Raw genomic sequence first — 22,300 nt, forward strand, 5'->3', positions numbered from 1 at the left:
ATAAGGGCAGAAGAAGGATATTTGTGTATTCAACTTCAGCAATGTCAGAGTTATTGTTGTTATATCTCTCCTACCATCCCTTTTGATATTTTCAAAGCTGAGGTAGATGTAATAGTTCAGGACTGTATGGCGTCAGGTATTGAATCTATCATTCTGGGAGACCTAAATGTCAAGTCACCTCTGTGGGGGGCACCAACTGCAGATCGTAGGGGAGAATATAGGGCGGAATGCATAGCGACCCTAGACTTGGTGGTTCATAACACTGGAATCTTACCAACTTTTTCCAGAGGGAGCTCAGAGTCTTTCATAGACATCACCTGCTCAATGCAGGGTATAGCATCATGCATTGTTGCCTTGTTGACTGGGAGGTTATGGAAGATGTATCTCTCAGTGACCATCGTTTCATTTATTTTCAAGTTAAGGGATCGAAGAAGCTTAATGATATCATGAAAACAGTGTGGAATTATAACTGGGAAATTTTTTAAATTGCAATCGAATGGATGTTACAAATTGTAGATACAGCGCAACATACTCTAAAAGATGTAACTGCTGTTCTTAAAGATGCTTGCAGGACCAGCCGACTGAGGGGATCAACAAAATATAAAACACGTGTCCCTTACTGGTGGAACAATGAAATAGACATGCAAAGGAAAGACTGCAATCATAAGAGATGAATCCTTGCAAGATCTAGGAAAAGAATCAGCCAGGTCAACTTAACACAATTAGAAGATGACTATAAGGCATCAAAGAGGCAACTAATGAAGCTAATAAAGGATTCTAAGAGAAATCTCTGGCAAAAGATATGTGAAGATCTGGACAGTGATATCTGGGGGGCGGGATATAAGATAGTGACTGGTCGTTTAATCAACAGGGTACCAATCCAGCTCCCAGCTGATGGAAGGAAAGCCATAGCGATGGAGTTGCTTCCTTGTACTAATGACAGACTTGTAATGGAATAAGAATTTAGTGTTGCAGAACCGTTTACTGTGGTTGAGTTACAAGAGGTAGCACACAATATGAAGACTGGTAAGGCACCAGGTGTAGATGGTATCCCACCAGAAGCCATCAAATATGCAGTTGAGGTGGCACCTGGTTGGATCTTATCAGTCTTCAATGATTTATTAAAAAAAGCGTGAATTCCCCGATGAGTGGAAAGTAGCCAAGCTAGTGCTGTTATTGAAGGCAGGGAAACTATCATTAGATCCATCAGCGTACAGGCCACTTTCCTTATTAAACACCTTGAGCAAGCTTTACGAAGGATTGATTAAAACGAGACTGGAGAAAGAATTTGAACAACAGGGAGGGACTTTCTTTCAACCAGTTTGGATTTAGAAAGGGCAGAACCATACAGGCAGAAAGCAGTGAGAAATGGGCTGTTTTGATAACGCTAGATGTCAAAAATGCTTTTAACACTGCTTCTTGGAGTATTATTTTGAGAGAACTTCGTAGGAAGAATATTTCTCGGTATCTACAACAAATAATTGCTAAGTACTTCAAAGGACGAAGAATACGCCTTGATGATCTAGAAGACCTTGAAATGAGTGCTGGCGTTCCACAGGGATCTGTCCTAGGACCCACCTTGTGGAACATTCTATATGATGCCGTCCTACGCCTGCAGCTGACAAAAGGGACAACATCTATTTGTTATGCAGATGACCTTGCAATAGTGGTAATAGCAGAGAATGTAGAGGAACTGACCTTCCGAGTAAATGAATCACTGAGACGAGTTAACCTTTGGATGGTAAATAATAAATTGAGACTGACTCCACATAAGACTGAAGCTGTAATTTTGAAAGGTTCCAGGAATTGGAAGAATGTCCGCTTCTTATTAAATGATACAGTAATTATCCCAGGGAAGTCTGTACAATACCTTGGGGTTCTTATTGACAGGAATTGCACATTTGGTGCACATGTGAAGGCAGTAACTCAAAAGGCAGAGAAGAAGGCATCGGCATTAGCTAGACTTATGCCTAACATCGGGGGACCAAGAACAGTTAAGAGACAGATTATGTCCTCTGCAATATATTCCATTTTACTTTATGCTGCACCTATCTGGCACAATGCACTCAGGAGGAAGATTCACTGGAGAGCTATGGAAAGAGTACAGAGGAAAATGCTGCTCAGAGTTATCTGTGTATATCGAACTGTTTCGACAGCTGCTTTACAATTTGTAGCTGCCAGTATTCCCATTGACCTCCTCGTGGCACGAAAGGGTGCGGCTATATCTGCTGAAGAAAAGAAAGCCTTGAGGAACCAGCTCTTACTAGACTGGCAAGGCCGATGGGAAGGCACAACCGATGTTGGCCAATGGACAAAAAAGCTAATACCCGACATAGGAGGCTGGCTTAAATGTAGACATAGGCAGGTAGATTACTATCTGTCGCAGATCTTGACAGGACATGGAAGATTTGGCGTATAAGCCATGAAGATGGGAAAGACGCAGGGAGATGGTTGTTGGTACTGTTCCGAAGGGGATACAGTAGAACACACATTTTTCTGCTGTGTTCGATGGAAGAAGAACGAAGGAAAGCCTGCCAACAACCTGGCCGACAACTCACGCCAGGGAATCTGGTTCAGATTATGTTAGAGAGCCCGTTTGCCTGGAACATAGTAAAGGCAATGGCGACAAGCATTATGGGGATGAAGGAGAAAGAAGAGAAAGGAAGAACTTAATAACATACATCACTCCATTCTGATGTCATGCCGACAAGCAGTTCCAGAATGGTCTGAGTGAAGAGGGCAGGGGTTTTTAGTTGGTGGAAATCCAACTCCCACACAGAGTGGTGTCTTTAAAAGATTTTCCCCTGCCATAACAAAAAACTACTACTACTACTACTACTACTAGTCATTTATACTCCTTTAAATGATTTAAGGTTATGTCCTCAAAGAGAAAAGAGAGTAGAGGTATTGAGCGTAGCAATGTCAAATTCAGAGAGGTTGAAATAGATGTAAAAAACCAAGGCCTGTCACAAGCGGGAGAGCTTAGCGGTGTGAAGCGGGCGGTGACCATAGGTACTATGTCGGATGAGGAGCTGGACGTAACCATGGAACTACAGAGTACGAAGACTACAAACCAAAGAGTAGGATCAGAGGGGATGCGACTAGAAATTGAGAAGTTAGTCAAGTATAGTGAAGACTTATTAGCATTAGTTAAGATGACTCCTAATAACAAAGCGAAGATAAAGAAAGGTATTAAAGAAATGGGACAAATGGCAGAAATCATTCGTAGTCGTTCGTGGGAATAGGAACAACTTGATATGAATTAAGATCCAAAGGTTAGGAGTGATTTGGAACAGGGCTCTACCTTTAGTAAGAAAATAACCCGTGATGTTGGGACACAGGCGCAAATCAGTGACAGAATGCTAGATATAGAGGAGACCCTTTTGGAAGCTATGTGCTTTGAAGATTTTGCAAAGTTTTTGGATAAGGAATGGCCTGACTGTGTTTATAGTAACACGCACGTCATCTCTGGAAATATTGGGAAATTAACTGACTGGGATATATCAATGGTTTTAATCCCAAACATCTTACAGAGGAGGACGGAAACATGAAGAATATGCATTCAGAAATCTCTGACTTGCTGAACTCTAACCTGGAGGAAGATAAGACGGAATTCCTGTGCACTGTTACGCAAACCTACACGAGTCGAGGAGGAGAGCGGGAGAAGCTGCGATATGTGTATGTAATACCATATTCATTTCATCAGGATGGAGTAAATGACCTGCAGAGCCTGTATTTATGTCTCACCCACTGGAGGGAGATAACTGAGATTCATGCAAGAAGGAAGGTGCTGATAACTATCCCGGATAGTCTTGACCAGAATTATACAAGGAAAGTCTTGGAATGGATGTTTCGTAAGAGTGATATCGAGATACGGTGCTTGGAGCCGGGTAAAACACAGGTAAAACAGGCTGTTTCTGTGGGGTTAACATCGAAAAAGGAACCCTTAAATAATAATACTCAGGAAACAGTTATGTGCAAAGCTGCTGGCAAAACGTATGCCGAATTGCTCAAAACAGTAAAGGAAGGGGTAAACATAAAAAGAAAAATTGGTGTTAAAATAGAACTAATAAGAAAAACAGCAAAGGGTGACCTAATACTTACTGTAGAAGGCAAAGGAAAGGCTGATGTATTACAGCGTGAGATAATTAAAAATGTCAAGGAAGTAGAAGTTTCAACAAAGAGGAAGGATATAACAATTCTAGTGTACAATATGGATCTGGATCTAAATTAAAATTATCTTAGAGCAGCACTCTCCTTAGAAGCTGCTGTTGAAGAATCACAGATCAATATTACATCTGAAGACCGGGGAGGTTTGGAAATCTGAATGCTACCATAATCTTGCAAACGGAACCATCAAAAATACTGTTAAAGAAAAAGAAAATAAATGTGGGTTGGGCAACCTGTATGGTGAAGGAAAAAGTTACAGTTGCAAGGTGTTTTAAATGTCTTGGATTTGGACATAAAGCGCCACACTGCGACGTTAAAGATGACCGGTCATGGAGCTGTCTAAATTGTGGACAAGAAGGCCATTTGGCGAAGGATTGTGGGAACATTTCGTTTTGCACCACGTGCCAAGTGGAGGGCCACCGCTCAGATCAAATGAAATGCCCTACTTACAGGAAGCTAATATTAGAGGCAAGGAAGTTGAATTTAAACGACCAATAATGGACATACTGCAGGCGAATCTCATGAGGAAATCCGACAGTCATGACATCATGTATGCGACAGCCTTGGAAAAGAAAGTAGACTTAGTGCTTGTTAGCGAGCCAAACAGAAGGCGAGTAGCCGAAGGTGGTTGGTTCACAGACAAAAGATGTGATGTAGCTGCATATTTTTTAAATGATAAGCTGGAGGTGCTAAGCATTAAGGGCAGAAGAAGGATATTTGTGTATTCAACTTCAGCAATATCAGATTTATTGTTGCTATATCTCTCCTAACATCCCTTTTGATATTTTCAAAGCTGAAGTAGATGCAATAGTTCAGGACTGCATGGCGTCAGGTATTGAATCTATCATTCTCGGAGACCTAAATGTCAAGTCGCCTCTGTGGGGGGCACCAACTGCAGATCGTAGGGGAAAATATTGGGCAGAATGGATAGCGACCCTAGATTTGGTGGTTCATAACACTGGAATCTTACCAACTTTTTCCAGAGGGAACTCGGAGTCTTTCATAGACGTCACCTGCTCAACGCAGGGTATAGCATCATTCATTGTTGACTGGGAAGTTATGGAAGATGAATCTCTCAGCGACCATCGTTTTATTTACTTTCAAGTTAAGGGATCGAAGAAGCTTAATGATATCACGAAAACGGTGTGGAACTATAATTGGGAAAACTTTAAAATTGCAATCGAGTGGATGTCACAAACTGTAGATACAGCGCAACATACTCTAAAAGATGTAACTGCTGCTCTTAAAGATGCTTGTAGGATCAGCCGATTGAGGGGATCAACAAAATATAAAACACGAGTCCCTTACTGGTGGAACAATGAAATAGACATGCAAAGGAAAGACTGCAATCGCAAGAGACGAATTCTTACAAGATCTAGGAAAAGAATCAGCCAGGTCAACTTAACACAATTAGAAGATGACTATAAGGCATCAAAGAGGCAACTAATGAAGCTAATAAAGGATTCTAAGAGAAATCTCTGGCAAAAGATATGTGAAGATCTGGACAGTGATATCTGGGGGGCGGGATATAAGATAGTGACTGGTCGTTTAATCAACAGGGTACCAATCCAGCTCCCAGCTGATGGAAGGAAAGCCATAGCGATGGAGTTGTTTCCTTGTACTAATGACAGACTTGTAATGGAATAAGAATTTAGTGTTGCAGAACCGTTTACTGTGGTTGAGTTACAAGAGGTAGCACACAATATGAAGACTGGTAAGGCACCAGGTGTAGATGGTATCCCACCAGAAGCCATCAAATATGCAGTTGAGGTGGCACCTGGTTGGATCTTATCAGTCTTCAATGATTTATTAAAAAAGCGTGAATTCCCCGATGAGTGGAAAGTAGCCAAGCTAGTGCTGTTATTGAAGGCAGGGAAATTATCATTAGATCCATCAGCGTACAGGCCACTTTCCTTATTAAACACCTTGAGCAAGCTTTACGAAGGATTGATTAAAACGAGACTGGAGAAAGAATTTGAACAACAGGGAGGGACTTTCTTTCAACCAGTTTGGATTTAGAAAGGGCAGAACCATACAGGCAGAAAGCAGTGAGAAATGGGCTGTTTTGATAACGCTAGATGTCAAAAATGCTTTTAACACTGCTTCTTGGAGTATTATTTTGAGAGAACTTCGTAGGAAGAATATTTCTCGGTATCTACAACAAATAATTGCTAAGTACTTCAAAGGATGAAGAATACGCCTTGATGATCTAGAAGACCTTGAAATGAGTGCTGGCGTTCCACAGGGATCTGTCCTAGGACCCACCTTGTGGAACATTCTATATGATGCCGTCCTACGCCTGCAGCTGACAAAAGGGACAACATCTATTTGTTATGCAGATGACCTTGCAATAGTGGTAATAGCAGAGAATGTAGAGGAACTGACCTTCCGAGTAAATGAATCACTGAGACGAGTTAACCTTTGGATGGTAAATAATAAATTGAGACTGACTCCACATAAGACTGAAGCTGTAATTTTGAAAGGTTCCAGGAATTGGAAGAATGTCCGCTTCTTATTAAATGATACAGTAATTATCCCAGGGAAGTCTGTACAATACCTTGGGGTTCTTATTGACAGGAATTGCACATTTGGTGCACATGTGAAGGCAGTAACTCAAAAGGCAGAGAAGAAGGCATCGGCATTAGCTAGACTTATGCCTAACATCGGGGGACCAAGAACAGTTAAGAGACAGATTATGTCCTCTGCAATATATTCCATTTTACTTTATGCTGCACCTATCTGGCACAATGCACTAAGGAGGAAGATTCACTGGAGAGCTATGGAAAGAGTACAGAGGAAAATGCTGCTCAGAGTTATCTGTGTATATAGAACTGTTTCGACAGCTGCTTTACAATTTGTAGCTGCCAGTATTCCCATTGACCTCCTCGTGGTAGAGAGAAAACTTTGGCACGAAAGGGGTGCGTCTATATCTGCTGAAGAAAAGAAAGCCTTGAGGAACCAGCTCTTACTAGACTGGCAAGGCTGATGGGAAGGCACAACCGATGTTGGCCAATGGACAAAAAAGCTAATACCCGACATAGGAGGCTGGCTTAAATGTAGACATAGGCAGGTAGATTACTATCTGTCGCAGATCTTGACAGGACATGGAAGATTTGGCGTATAAGCCATGAAGATGGGAAAGACGCAGGGAGATGGTTGTTGGTACTGTTCCGAAGGGGATACAGTAGAACACACATTTTTCTGCTGTGTTCGATGGAAGAACGAAGGAAAGCCTGCCAACAACCTGGCCGATGACTCACGCCAGGGAATCTGGTTCAGATCATGTTGGAGAGCCCACTTGCCTGGAACACAGTAAAGGCAATGGTGACATGCATTATGGGGACAGAAAGAAGAGAAAGGAAGAAAATAATCTACATCACTCCATTCCGATGTCATGCCGCCAAGCAGTTCCAGAATGGGTTGAGTGAAGAGAGCAGGGGTTTTTAGTTGGTGGAAATCCAACTCCCACACAGAGTGGTGTCTTTAAACGATTTTCCCCTGCCACAACAAAAAATTACTACTACTACTAGTAGTCATAAACTTACCCTATTGTTATGTTGTTTGAGTCATCAGTCCATAGACTGGTTTGATGCAGCTCTCCATGGCACCCTATCCTGTACTTATCATTTGATTTGTACATTACTGCTGCATCCTACATCTCCTCTAATCTGCTTCTCATATTCATACCTTGGTCTACCCCTACCATTCTTACCCTCTACACTTCCCTCAAAAACCAACTGCACAAATCCTGGGTGTCTTAAGATGTGTCCTATCAATCTGTCTCTTCCTCTCATCAAATTTAGCCACAACAACCTCCTCTCACCAATTCAATTCAGTATCTCTTCATTCGTGATTTGATCTATCCATTTCACCTTCAGCATTCTTCTGTAACACCACATTTTAAAAGCTTCTGTTCTCTTTCTTTCTGAGCGAGTTATCGCCCATGTTTCACTTCCATACAATGCCACGCTCCAAACGAAAGTCTTCAAAAACATTTTTCTAATTCCTATATCAATGTTTGAAGTGAACAAATTTCTTTTGTTAAGAAAGGCCTTCCTTGCTTGTGCTAGCCTGGATTTTATGTCCTCCTTACTTCTGCCATCGTTATTTATTTCACTACCCAAATAACAATATTCATCCACTTCCTTTAAGACTTCATTTCCTAATCTAATATTTCCTGCATCACCTTACTTCATACAACTGCACTCCTTTACTTTCGTTTTGGACTTATTTGTTTTCATCCTGTACTCCTCAACCAAGACTCTGTCCATAAAATTCAACAACTTCTCCAGATCATCTCATTTTCAGATAAAATAACAATATCATGGCAAATCACAGGGTTTTGATTCCTCTCCTTTGATTGTGATTCCCTTTCCAAATTATTCTTTGATTTCCTTTACTGCCTGTTCTAGATAAACAATGAAAAGGAGGGGGATAAACCGCAGCCTTGCCTCACCCCTTCCTGGACTGCTGCTGCTTTTTCATAGCCCTCGATTCTTATCACTGCAAACTGATTTTCATATAGACTGTAGATAATTCTTCTTTCTCAGTACCTGATTCCAATCACCTTCAGAATCTCAAATAGCTTTGTCCTATCAATATTATCAAATGCCTTTCCTAGATTTGCGAACGCCATGTGTGTGGGCTTGCCTTTCTTAATTCAATCCTCTAAGATCAGACGTAAAGTCAGGATTGCTTCACGTGTTCCTACATTTCTTCTGAAGCCAAATTGATCTTCTCCCAACTCAGTATCAACTTGTCTTTCCATTCTTCTGTAAATAATACGTGTTACAGCATTAATAAACAATCAGAATATAATATAAATTAATTTTAAGTTGTAGCATTGCTATAACTGCATGAATTATTCAGTATGAAATAAATTCTGTATAGCTCAGTCGGAAGATAGTCGGCATTTAGACATCAATGTCTTAGGTTCATATCTTTCGTTGTAGGGTAGTATAATACAACAATATAAGAAAAAATCTAACAATAGCATTATGCAGGTGTATTGTTCCGAACCTAACATTTATATCCCTAACGAACGATATGACAATAAAAATGGTACCTCAAAAAATACTCAAACTCACAGCCTTCATACCATTAAGAAAGCGTTTTACCTCTGTTCCGCAAGAAGCAGATATTAAATGACTCCTCTTTAAACACCATAGTTCAGAAATGGCTTTAACAGTGCATCTACAAATGCATGCAACATGTAACAGCACTGTGATCCGAGGTGGAACTGAATATATTCACTGCTCACAAGTGCAGTCACGTTTATTTTTGACAACTCTACAATATCAATTTGTAAATGACTGGTATACTGTATATGGAAGGAATTGCTAATATTGTTAAAGCAGATTCCAATGAGAATTGTACCGGGTGGTACACCTCAACTCCGCACATTTAAAAGAAGCGCCTTAAGGAACACTATCTCTCATACTAAACGTGAAACAGCTACTGCATGAACTTGGGACATTAATCAGAAGATGTCACTCATAAATAACAGAGTAATGTGCTATTTTGAAGTTGGCTAAACTGACTGGATTTATTTGTTTTGTGTTTGTTTACTTCAATAAGTTTTAACTTTTCTCCATAGATGTCATTACAAAAAAACTGAGGTAATGCACTCTGGTGCAAGGTAGAAGAATTAGTGATTTAAAGAAGTTTTGTGTTTATAGGTTTTCACAATAAACTAACTTTCATTTATTTCTATATTTCAAGATTTGCAACACTTCCTTCTCATTCTGCCATCTTTTGAATCTGGCCAATCACAAATTTTCTGTGATTATTTTTCAGCATTTATTTTTTTATTTTTCTTGTACCTTTTGAATTTGCCAATAAAAATGAGAGGATGTGTCCAGATTTAGTCCAGAACCCTCACGAACCATCCCCCGGGTATATAAGCTGCGGATTTTTCAAGTTACCTTGTCTTTGATCGCCGAGTTTCTGTGTGTGTGGGGGTTAAGACAGGAGGTGGGGAGCCTCGTTCTTCGGCAGGCACTACATCAGCCCAGGTATGGCCATCAGTTTTATATCTCTGTAGCTACCTCCGCAGACTTACACGAGGGAAAGGTTCGAATTTCTAACTACCTGTTTTCTAAAATGTAAACTTTCTTTCGGCTAATGTTAAATTTCATGAAGACTGTAATTGTAAATCGGGGATAGAGAGTGCTTTACCCTCTCGAGTTCCCCTTCAATTTATCTTGAGGTGACCATGATATTTTACTGTTTTTCTCCTGTAAATTACCAAGTAACTTGTTCTTCTAGTCACCTCAGTAGTGTGGGATTAGCCTCTGCATCATTGGGCCACAAGCCCAAGTAGGGTTTTTAAACCAAGTTTTCAAGGAGCGAAAGTGTATGCCTCCATACATTTTGTGTTTGGGCCAGTAATTTTACCTGTTTTTCTTTTCCACGAAGGCCCAGTAGTTTGTGAAATAGATACCCCTGTGTAAAAATTGTAAATTGTAAGTTGGGCCTAGAGAGGCCAGAAATTTGTAAGATTTTTGGTGTAATGTTGCCTTGAGCGGGCTGTAAGAAATTGGGAGCGCAGTCTCCTTGGTTAAAGTTGGAGAGCATGTAAGCTCTTTTCTGTGATTTCTAATTTTACTGTAAGATTGAGGGGTGCCTCAGGAAGGCTGTAAATGAGTATCAGTTGGAGCAAGGTGCTCTGTCTTGGGAGATTTCTCTTCTTATCAATGTAAACGCTACATTGATGGCATTCTAAATTTGTAAATTAGAGGCTTGAAGCCCAATTGTCTTAAATTCCCTATTCTGGGGTTCTCTATTCTGGTATCTAAATTGTCATTGTATCTGATACATTGCTTTTCCTTCACTAAGTGAAGACCTCGTTAAGTTTTAGAGATTTGAGAAAAAATATAACCTTTATTTTAAAGCTTTATATGAATATTGATATCGTAGATAGACCCATTCAAGCCCGCACCTTCTTTCACCTCTCTGTGATCCACAAAATCACGGTAACAATAATATTGCAAATACCTTTTCTACGTCACTGTGTAAAATCAAACATGTGAAATTTAGAGACATGCTAAATATAATGGGCCGATTGCAGAAGCAACGACTAGTTTTAAGCCTTCGACAACGTCTACCTAAACAACATTTAAATCGAGCACGATCTTCCATTGCATAAACAATGTTCAGCCAATGTTTGACTAGACATCGCTTCAAGTTTCAGTATTGGTTTGAAAATGGGGATAGAAGTATCTTTCATGCAACTCTTTGCCTGTCGCAACCAATGAAATTCGTCTGCGCACGCGCCGAACGCCAGTCAGCTGTTTGTCTTCCTACACATTACTCAAATATGGCTAAGCATTAGCATGACTTGCCCACAGGTAAGAGTATCGCTTTCGAAATCTCATAATATTATTGACACTATAGCGACAAGCCACCGTACGGGGAAGTGTAGCTTTGATTATAGTGTTGTTACAGTGAGTGTAATCTACTCATAAATATGGTAGCTTTGACGAAGGGACGATGAAGCAATAGTAATGTGTAACGGAGTGTGTTGTACGGGCCATATAGATGTAGCTTGCATTTTGGAGATCGTAGGTTCGAAACGTATCATCGGCAGCCCTGAAGATTGTTTTCCTTAGTTTCCCTATTTTTACACCAGGCAAACACTAGAGCTGTTATTATGGCCACGGCTCTTCTTCCTCAATCCTCCTCTTTAAACAATAATCACCACCATCACCACCAATTGCCTTTTCCTATCTGATAGTTGCCGAAAACTTATATAATTATATATATAAAAACAACATACAACCTACTTTTTAGTTTTCACTATTGTGTGTGTTGGCAGTAAATAAAAGTGAATCCCTCCCGGTTGATGTATGTGACAGTCCTCTGACGATTGGGACAACTTATTCTGATAGTGCAAGTGACCTGTAATTCCATGGAAATCACCCCATGTGTATAATAAAATATATCGGTTGCCAAGAATTGTATTCAAGTTGACAGTTACCGGACTGTCCCTTTGTCAGTCTCAAGAAACAAGTCTCTTGAAAAGCGAAACCTTATTTTAAGATCTGTCTCCCCGTACATGTCAAATGAATTGCTGTGATTAAGCAACGGGAGACCCACGGACTAACCTTTCTTCGTGAAATCGTCTCAACATGATAATACAAATTACATGTTTCATGGTACATAACCTCCGATTGTGAATCACTCCTCTCATTTGAGGTTAAACAGTGCTCTCGGCAGTGTTTAAACATGACTGGTTGAACATCGGTTTTAGACAGTGTATAAGTGATAAATAACGTCTCTGCAATGCGGCAGCCATACTTAGACATTGTTTAACCGTACACGTCGTCTAAACATAGTTTCTGCAATCGGCCCAATAGAGTCTAGAGAATGAAATAGAGTTTTGAATTATGGTACATATATATTACAATAGGTCTGTATGGCACAGCCTATAGGAGGCTTTGTGAAGTACAGTAGTGTCTCGGTAATTCGAGGTGGAAAGAAATGAAATGACCTCGATCTAGAGAAAAATTCGGACTTACGAAGTCAAACAATAAAGCCTGTGTACATGAAGAAAAAACCAGTACTTGTGTTAAACAATACAGCACAGTAGTTTAGAAAACAAAACACGCAGATTGCCTTACACTAAAAGAGTTTGTCATAGGAAACTATTTTTAAACATTGTAGGACCTATTTCTGTAGTGATGAAAACAAAAACACACATTCATACATTTTTCAAAAATTGCCGAGTATCTTCTGTTTTAACGAACTGCACCATTTCCGAGCAGCAATGGCATGCCACCATCTAAACAGCAGGTTGTCTGTAGGGGTTGCCTCAGGCTGTTGTTCGGCATTGCACATAGCTGCCACTAGTGCAGCATGCCACTCACTATGGCTCATCAGTGGTACAATATCTGTCACATCCTCGTCACTTTCACACTGGTTAGGGACGCGTAGCTGTGACCTTGCATTTGGGAGATAGTGAATTTGAGCCCCACTGTCAGCAACCTTGAAAATTGTTCTCCATGGTTTCCCATTTAAACACCTGGCAAATGCTGGGGCTATACCTTAATTAAGGCCATGGTCGCTTCCTTCCCGCTCCTAGCCCTTTCCTATCCCATCGTCGCCATAAGACCTATCTGTGTCAGTGCGACGTAAAACCAATTGTAAAAAAAAAAAAAAAATCACAGTGTTTTGGTGCACTCATTTCCAAGCATCTGTAATTTCCAGCTGTACATCACCTTTTGACCACTCCATGATGTCCGTCTCGTCGGTGCTTTCACTACCTGGAAATCTTTTAAGAAGTTTAGACAATGGCTGGTCATCTTCATCACTGTTCTTCTCCTAACTTCCTGCACTCTTCTTCAAAATGTTGTTCCATGACTTAACTAGTGTTTCTGATTTTGTTTCACTCCATGACTCAAGCACCCAGTTCACGTGGTCTTTCACTGTTATTTTTTATAAAGCCCCAACAATGATATCCTCAATTTCTTTTGCTAGTAGAAGAGATTGTATTAAACGACGCTAAGACTTTTTCTCGAGGCATTCCAGAACTCCATGATTCACAGGCTGAATTAAACTAGTGACAATGGGCGGCAAAAATAGGATACGAATACCATCACTTTGCAGTTCATCTTCACTTGGATGTGAGCACGCATTGCCCAGTGTTAAAATCGCTTTGCATGGCAGACTTTTCCCCATTCAGAAACTCTTTCAGCTGTGGTACAAAATCATTAAAAACTAATTCTTGAATATTCCCTGGTGCATCCATGCACTCTTTTGATGTGTATATGTGACAGGCAGCGCTGCTATGGAAATGTGTTGAAATGCTCTAGTCTCAGCAGACTTTCCAATAACAAGTTTAAGCTTATGATATCTCTATGTGTTGGACAGAGCCAGAACTGTAAGTCATTCTTTGCTTGTCACCCCCCCCCTTTTTTTTTTCTTTTTTTTTTTTACCAGGAGCGCTTCTTTCTTTGTGCAAAGTGAGGGTTTTAGTCACTAACATTTTGAAGTTGAGACCCGTTTCATTACAGTTATAAAGCTGGTCAATTGTTTCTCATTTTTTCACTAGTTCTTGAAATTTTGCACACAATTGCACAACAGTCTCAGAATCAGCTGAGAGCTTCTCACCATACACCTGTAGTTGCTGTACACTATAATGTTTTTCCACTTGTCTAATCAACCTACACTCGCAGTAAAATTAGTATCTCGTTCCTTGAACTGGTTTCTACACATTAAAGCTTTTTCCTGAAGGATTAGCCCAGAAAATTGGGTTGTCCTTTGCCCTTTGCAGGATAAACCAATAAACCACATGTATAGTGCCTCACCCATTTTTCAGATGAAAATGTTTCAAGGTTATTTCTGTTCTGTCGCCAAACGCCAACAGTGATTTCACCAACACCATATTCTGTGGCAAGTTTTATAATTGTCTCACCCTTGTCAAGTCTTTTCATTGCCTCCAACTTCACTTTCAAGGTAAAAAAATTCCTTGTGGGTTTTGAATTTTGGTCAGCATTAGTAGTGAATAAAAACAAGACATTAAGGCCACGGCCGCTTCCTTCCCACTCCTAGACCTTTCCTGTTCCATCGTCACCATAAGACCCGTCTGTCGGTGTGAGGTAAAGCAACTTAAAAAAAAAAAAAAAAAAAAGAGATGTACCGTACAGTCCAATGTTGTGAAGTTATTGTCTCATCCCAGCTAGCCCTTAATTATTTAACAAATAGAAATAATTTTATGAGTTATATTGTAATAAATATACAATTAACTATATCAGAAGGCCCACCTACCCACCCTTACTAAAAACATTGTTACTGGATCCCTTACTGTCTTAGTACAACTATACCGTTGAGTTTATGGTCAAGAATATAGATGAAATTATTAGTGCTGATGTTATTTCAATGATGTAAACTATAATGTTTAAAATGATCACAACAGCAAATAACACTACCTTAAGTTTGGATAGGAAGTGTCTATTAGGACTACGAACAGATTCCATACGTGCCAACCACACACCATGGCTCTCCGTAGCTTAGGTGCCTAAATCATGCATCGCTGCTGTTGCGGAGCCAAGTTACCTTCAATTCCAGGTTGGTACACTTTTTATTTTACTTTTTTGCCAAGGTATGATGCCGTTTACAGCGGATGTCATATGGCCACATAACCATTTGTTGATGATGATGATGATGCTTGTTGTTTAAAGAGGCCTACCATCTATGTCATCGGCCCCTAATGGTACGAAACGAGATGAAATGGAATGACAAATTAAAAGTCCAAAGTTCTCCATTGACCAGAATTCAAAACTTGAGGACGAAGAATGAGTAGATGGATACGAATTTAAAACAATCAGTGGATCTGACCCACAATGCCTCACATTCACATAAACAGACATAAAACAATAGTATTACTGACCAAGGGACTGCGTCTATGGCATAATACTGAATCGATGATGCTTTTAGTCTAATGGGGTCCAAAATCCAAGTCATCCACCCCTCATAATGGTGCTTATCGCTAGGAAAGTAGAACCAGTGTATATGTCATGTTGCGGTACTAATCATAAGTAGCGAAGACTCGTGGCATTCCACACAGTATGGTACTACTCACAGGTAATGAAATTCGCACACTGAATACAGACCTATGGTGTTTTGCACAATGCAGCGCCATTTACAGGCAACGCAAACCTATGGTGTTCATCACATACATGTAATAACCACAGGGACCCGCACTATCCCTTGGGGTTCCTCATATAGTGGGTACTAATCATAGGCAAGCCAGGACCATGGTGTCGCTCCTAAAGTGGTACTAATCACACGTACTGTAGAAGCCGGCAACGCAGTCTGTTGCTACTAATCACAAACCTATTTGGTACCTAACACAGTGGTACTACACGCAAGTAAAAGCGACCCATGGTGTTCCCCGCGTGATGGTACTGATCACAAGTAGTTTCATAGTTCTAATACAATCATCCCTTGGTCACCCCTTTTAGTCGCCTCTTACAACAAGCAGGGGATACCATGGGTGTATTCTTCGTCTGCGTCCCCCACCCACAGGGGGTTGTGTGTTAGGTCTGCGAGAGGTATTTTATTTCCCTCAAGTCCGCCGGCAAGCCGGTTAGGACCCCCTATCCGCCACCTGGGACGCGCCACGTGGGAGAATCACCTCTCCCCCTGCTATGCCAGCGTAGTAGGTTCGTGGGAACCATTTGCTCCATAAAGTGAATTTTTATCTAGTCCTGAAGAAGACCATTTTTATCGGATGTTACATTGTCACGCTGGACTATGGCATGATGGTCTGTAGGTAGGAAGCAGTTACCAGTGGTGGTGGTGGTGGTGGTGGTATTGTTTTAAAAGGACAACTGGAAAACCATCCTCAAATAACATTAATAACAGAGAAAAAATGGAAGGTGTCTGACACTTTGAAAAATGAAGGTATTGACCAAGAACAATATCAAGTATTGATGTATTGAACAGAAGGATAACATGAGCAATAAATTGTTATATTAGCAAACTTAGCTGTCAATACGGAAGTCATATCTTGTGGTAAAGAAAAGCAAGGGCCATGAAGGGCGTGCAAATGAAAGTCTCCCTAGGCCTCGAAAACACAATACCATTGGAATCACAGAAGAACAAGTGTTGAGTGAGGGAGGCCAGAGAGGAAAGATGAAGGCAAGGAGCCTGGCACAAGTAAGTGAAAGCAATGCCAGATTCAGCTGGCACACCTGTGTTCACCAAACCATGCTCCCAAGATGAAAGCCCCTGGGTGCCCTCCATATTCAACACTGCAAGGGCTTGAAATGTTGACTACCTTGGTTTATACATATTTTAACATGATGCTGTAAAGATGTTTTTGCTTGTTGTAACATGTGAGGTGTAACAGTTTGGCATGCCTCATTGATCAGTTGCCGAAGGTTACCATGATTTTCTGGTTCCTGCACATACACTACCTGCTTTAAGTGACACTACAGGAAGAAGTCAACTGTTCTATGATCGGGTGATCTGCGGGCAGAGATCGGGTCCTCCCATTTCTACCCATTGTCTAGGACATGAAGCATGAAGATGGTTTCAGATGACCACTGATTCGTGAGTAGAGCTCCGTCCCGTTCAAACAACATTCGTGATCAGTTGAGCAGTGGGACATTCTCTAGCAACTCTGGAAGTTCATTCTGAAGAAAATAAAGACAGCGTGCTCCCATCGATGGCCATTAAAGAAATAGGGTCTAATGGGTAGTCACCCAAGGTCACACACCAGATATTTACTCCCCACTGAACATGCAATGAGCCCTGTCTTACCCAATGGGGATTCTCTGTGCACCTGTAGTGTATATCGTGCCGTTTTTAAGTGCCATTGTTGTGAAATCGTCTTTCATCTGGAAACAGGACTCTTGACTAAAAGGCTGCATCATTGGTCACCTGCATAATGCCAATTGACAAAATGTTACTCGAGCGTCAAAATCAAGTCCGTGGATCAGCTGGTGTAACTGCAAATGGTACAGGTGAAATGTACTGATAAGCAATATTTGCATTAACAGATGTTGGCCTGTCATGCAAGTGTCTATACTAATATGAGGATTATTTCAAAAGAGCCACTTCATTTGGAGCAGACATTATCGGAGCATCTCTAAATAGGAGGTACCCTCCCAAGTGTCCCAGTTGACAGCAATAGTCCTTCAAGGTATCAGAAGATATATTGGTAGTCGGAAGTCCTCTGTCAGTAAACTGCTTGTGATCTGATATAAGTGTGGTGACTCAAATGCCGCCTTGTTTCTCCATAAATTAGTACCATATCAACGTACTTGTCTCTGGAATACATCAAGAGGGAATGAATAAGTGTTGTGATGTGACCCAGCAGGCATGGATAAACACTGTCCCTCCATTGCAATGGGGCATGACCAGTCATTCAAAACAAAACAAAATTGCACAAGACTGGATTCTAACCACTACACTACTAATACTCAGATACTACAGGTGACCGGCACATTACCGCATCAGCCAGAAAGACAACATACATGAAACTCCGTAGAAGTGTATTACTGAACTACAGCCCTTTCACCTTGAAAGTTAATATCCACGCCAGAGTTTACAATTGTGGTTTACGGTATTCATTTAACTTTTGTATCATTACAGATCACGTGGCATAACCTATTAATTTGATAATATTTCAAGGAGCAATAAATCGTATATTTGCACAATGGTCTGTAGTACTAGGTGGGAAATTGTGTATAGTTGCTTTTCCTTTGTTAGATCCATGGCTCATTTATACTGCTGACACATAGGCAGAATGCAGAGCAATATTGACCTTAAGGGGAAGTTTAATGTTGGTTGGGCTGGGAAGACTTGAGAGGAAGGAGACGAGCTGCTCGACTAAGTGGTATGTAGGATGCTAAAAGGTTTGTTCCGAGCTGTCAGTGGAGAGATGGCGTGGAATGACATCAGTAGACGAATAAGTTTGGGTGGTCATTAAAAGTAGGAAACATCACAATATGAAGATAAAGTTGGAATTCAAGAGGACAAATTGGGGCAAATATTCGTTTATAGGAAGGGGAGTTAGGGATTGGAATAACTTACCAAGGAAGATGTTCAATAAATTTCCAATTTCTTTGCAATCATTTAAGAAAAGGCTAGGAAAACAACAGATAGGGAATCTGCCACCTGGGCGACTGCCCTAAATGCAGATCAGTACTGACTGATTGATAAAATTTAAATAATAAGAGGTGGGCAAGTCATCCAATATATTACCAGTTTGAAAATATTCCATTAAACCTTAGAATTTGGAGTATGTCTTATATTGTAATATGTGTAAACCATTATTGCCAGCCCCGTGGTGTAGGGGTAGCGTGCCTGCCTCTCACCCGGAGGCCCCGGGTTCGATTCCCGGCCAGGTCAGGGATTTTTACCTGGACCTGAGGGCTGGTTCGAGGTCCACTCAGCCTACGTGATTAGAATTGAGGAGCTGTCTGACGGTGAGATAGCGGCCCCGGTCTAGAAAACCAAGAATAACGACCGAGAGGATTCGTCGTGCTGACCACACGACACCTCGTAATCTGCAGGCCTCCGGGCTGAGCAGCGGTCGCTTGGTAGGCCAAGGCCCTTCAAGGGCTGTAGTGCCATGGGGTTTGGGTTTGGTTTGGTTTTTTTTTTGGTAAACCATTATTTCCTTACAGGTACTCATCTTGTTATTTACTGGTATACACTTTTATTATTTTTGTATATTTTCCTACAGAAATGCAACACTTAACAATGACAGTACTTACAAATGTTATACACCAAAATGCAGCATGAACATACTGAAGAATAAAATATGATTGACATTCTTCTTTATCAGCAGGCCACATGAAGACTAACAATACAGCCAGAATGAGAATTCCAATCTGAAAAAGAACATTTAATGAAAAAAATATCAAAGTATAAAATCTAATTTTCAAATAATTTAAAATACCACTATGACAGTTCTTATTCAATCATTAAACTGTTTCCATAAAATAAATAAAGACAGGAAAATTAAAATTTTCTTTATGAACATGTTCAAACACATATGCATAACCTTTTCAGATGATGATGATTATTATTATTATTAATTAAAATAAATTGTTACATGCCAACACTATCGTAGCTCCCTTTGGTACATCCTGAGCAAGACCACTGGGTCCCTCCATGTATTTTGCTTTCTTGAGGGTTCCCTGTGGGCCTTCTCAAATGGCAAACGAGAAATTCCCTCTCTAGCCGCACCACAAACATTCTAGTACTCCATTATCAGGATATAGAGAAGGAAACTAGCCATGAACAGTCAGTCAGTCAGTCAGTCAGTAGTTGGACTGGGACGGCAGTAGTGCTGACTGCCATCAGTCAGGGTAATGTTGTGTACTGAGTGGAGTACTGGATATGTACAAACATGGCGTCAGTGTGTGGAACAGTTGGTGAGAATAATCGCAGAAGTGTTGATTGTTGTTGTTGTGATGGTTATTGACACGACTATCAAATGAAAACTACTGAATTATTTGATAGTCATCAACTGCCATTACAACCGATTATTTCCATTAGCATTCGGTTTATCATTCAGATCACAAATTCCAATTGTTTCCACTTGTCAGCACTGAAATCGGCCTCTTCTTCTGTCATGGAATAAAGTCAGAGTTGATAGTAGACTCTGTACTCTTTGGTGCAAACCCCTTGACTGGCACAAATTATGAGGAAAAGATAAACTAATGAAGCGAATAACATTGTTCAGATTTATTTCCCCCTCACAGAAGTGAGCAAACATGCAAGCTTCTGCTATTTCTGCAATACTGAATTAATAAAATTATGTGTGAGAAGCGATTTCAACAAATGGGAATTATTATAAATTAGACAGCCTGCAAGAAATATTGTCACCCTTGCCAAAAATCTTTAGTCTGGCAGGTTATTTCTCTCACAGTCACCATTGGGACTGTGTTGAAAATTGCTTGCGTCATAGATCCTACTGTGTGTGTATTTCCTAACACATCATTTATTACAGTAACTGCACACTTTTTCAACACTGAATTTGTCCTAAAATCTAATCTCCTCAACACACAAGTTGCATTCAAACCACACTGCAGTCAGGATGCCCGCTGGTAACCTAAATCTGTTTTCCCCGTATTTTTCCCTGGAATGTTTCTATTTTCCCTGCATTAAATTTAGTGGGACATGGTACATAAGAACAATGCTTCAGTATGTTTATCATACTCCGGAATCATCACCTTGAAACATACTTTGCACAAACACTTATGATGGCATAAAGAACTTGAAATAAATGAATCATAAGTCAAAACAAGTTACATCTTATCATGAAGTGCCAATCTGTGAAGTGGGTTATCAGTAATCCCATAATAAACAGCCACTACAAGAAACATTACCAGCAATGAAAATGAACTGCAATGCTTATAGTAAGCCATTGATTACTCTTCAAATCAATGCCTGTGTTCATCAAGAACCTTATTCTTGAAACTGGCGAGAGCGAGCGTGCCAGTTTCTAAACACACTTGTAACAGAGAAATATGGGTTAGTGTTCAGAAACTCAGGAATAAGATCCCAATTCCTGTAGCAAATGGAAGTGTCATTTGAATACGTATGCTGGTCAATTAGAGTGCACAGAAACAGGCACCACTGACATAATCTTTCTTTGTAGAATTTTTGCTGTGATAAGTTTGCTTTTCTGCAATAATTTTTCCTTGATAGTGAAAAATAGGATTTAATCCATCTTGTTCAATACACAATGTTAACAAACTTGAAAATTAATACACGTAGACATGTACATATACATTTTTTGGAACATTACAATATATATAAAAACACTTGTGTGAGAAAGTCTCTTTAGATAATTATATTTTCATAGTGCAATCTTCTTTTAAGAGAGTTCTTGCATATCTCGTATTCAGATATGTAAATATAGTTAAAATGCTCTTTAGTTTAGGTTCTTAAGGAAATTAAACACAAAAGTAGGTAATGGAAGTTTGTTGGACCTTATATGACTAATAGTCTTAACATTTTGTCAAATGTGGACCAACGATGATTTGTAGTTGTCAATCTTCTACGAGTTATAAGAGTTACTGTTCCATGAGATGAAACCTATAAGAAGGAAAAATTCTGTTAAAATTGTGGAGAAACTTGAGAGTTTGGCATAGATTATGAAATAGAGGAGGGGTTGTCTCACCTCATGGTCCAATGGAGTGGCGTGTGTGATGTGACTGGTGGTGATCTCACCACTGAACAAAAGTTGTAATGGACGGCATGCTCCTAGTCTAGAGATGGGGAGGGAGGAGGGGAAGTCAGGGGACGGGTAATAGGGAGGAGTATGGGTTGTAGGAAAGCAGGGGTGGAGGGACAGTGCGTTAAGGGATACAAGGTTTGAAATTGTGTTGAAAAAAACTTCTAATAGAATGTCAATTTTTTGTGAATTCAAATTATATGTAGAAATATTTTTTTGATCTAAGGCAATATATAGGTTTTCAAGATAGTTTAATAATTTACTTTTATTAGCTCGATGTAAAAAATCATGTCTTTTTGTATAGATTGGAAAGAGTGTCCAAAATCGGCCATGTGTAGACTAAACACAGCTACAGGAAAGAATTTGAAACTATTTATACAATAGCACAAGATAATGGTTATAACAAATATTTTGTTAACAAGATTATTAATA

At 40.1% G+C, this 22,300-nt stretch overlaps 1 protein-coding gene across 1 annotated transcript in view; it reads right to left on the reverse strand.

Moving 5' to 3' along the window:
- Nucleotides 1-22,300, reverse strand: part of LOC136864250 (transmembrane protein 192) — a 188,238-nt gene that overhangs the window by 83,575 nt on the left and 82,363 nt on the right. Inside the window, exon 3 of the mRNA XM_067140993.2 lies at nt 19,398-19,514. Coding sequence (XP_066997094.1) covers nt 19,398-19,514 — 117 coding nt within the window. The remainder of the gene's footprint in view (nt 1-19,397; nt 19,515-22,300) is intronic.

Source organism: Anabrus simplex, chromosome 2 (genome assembly GCF_040414725.1).
Source record: "Anabrus simplex isolate iqAnaSimp1 chromosome 2, ASM4041472v1, whole genome shotgun sequence".
Taxonomy (NCBI): Eukaryota; Metazoa; Arthropoda; class Insecta; order Orthoptera; family Tettigoniidae; genus Anabrus; species Anabrus simplex.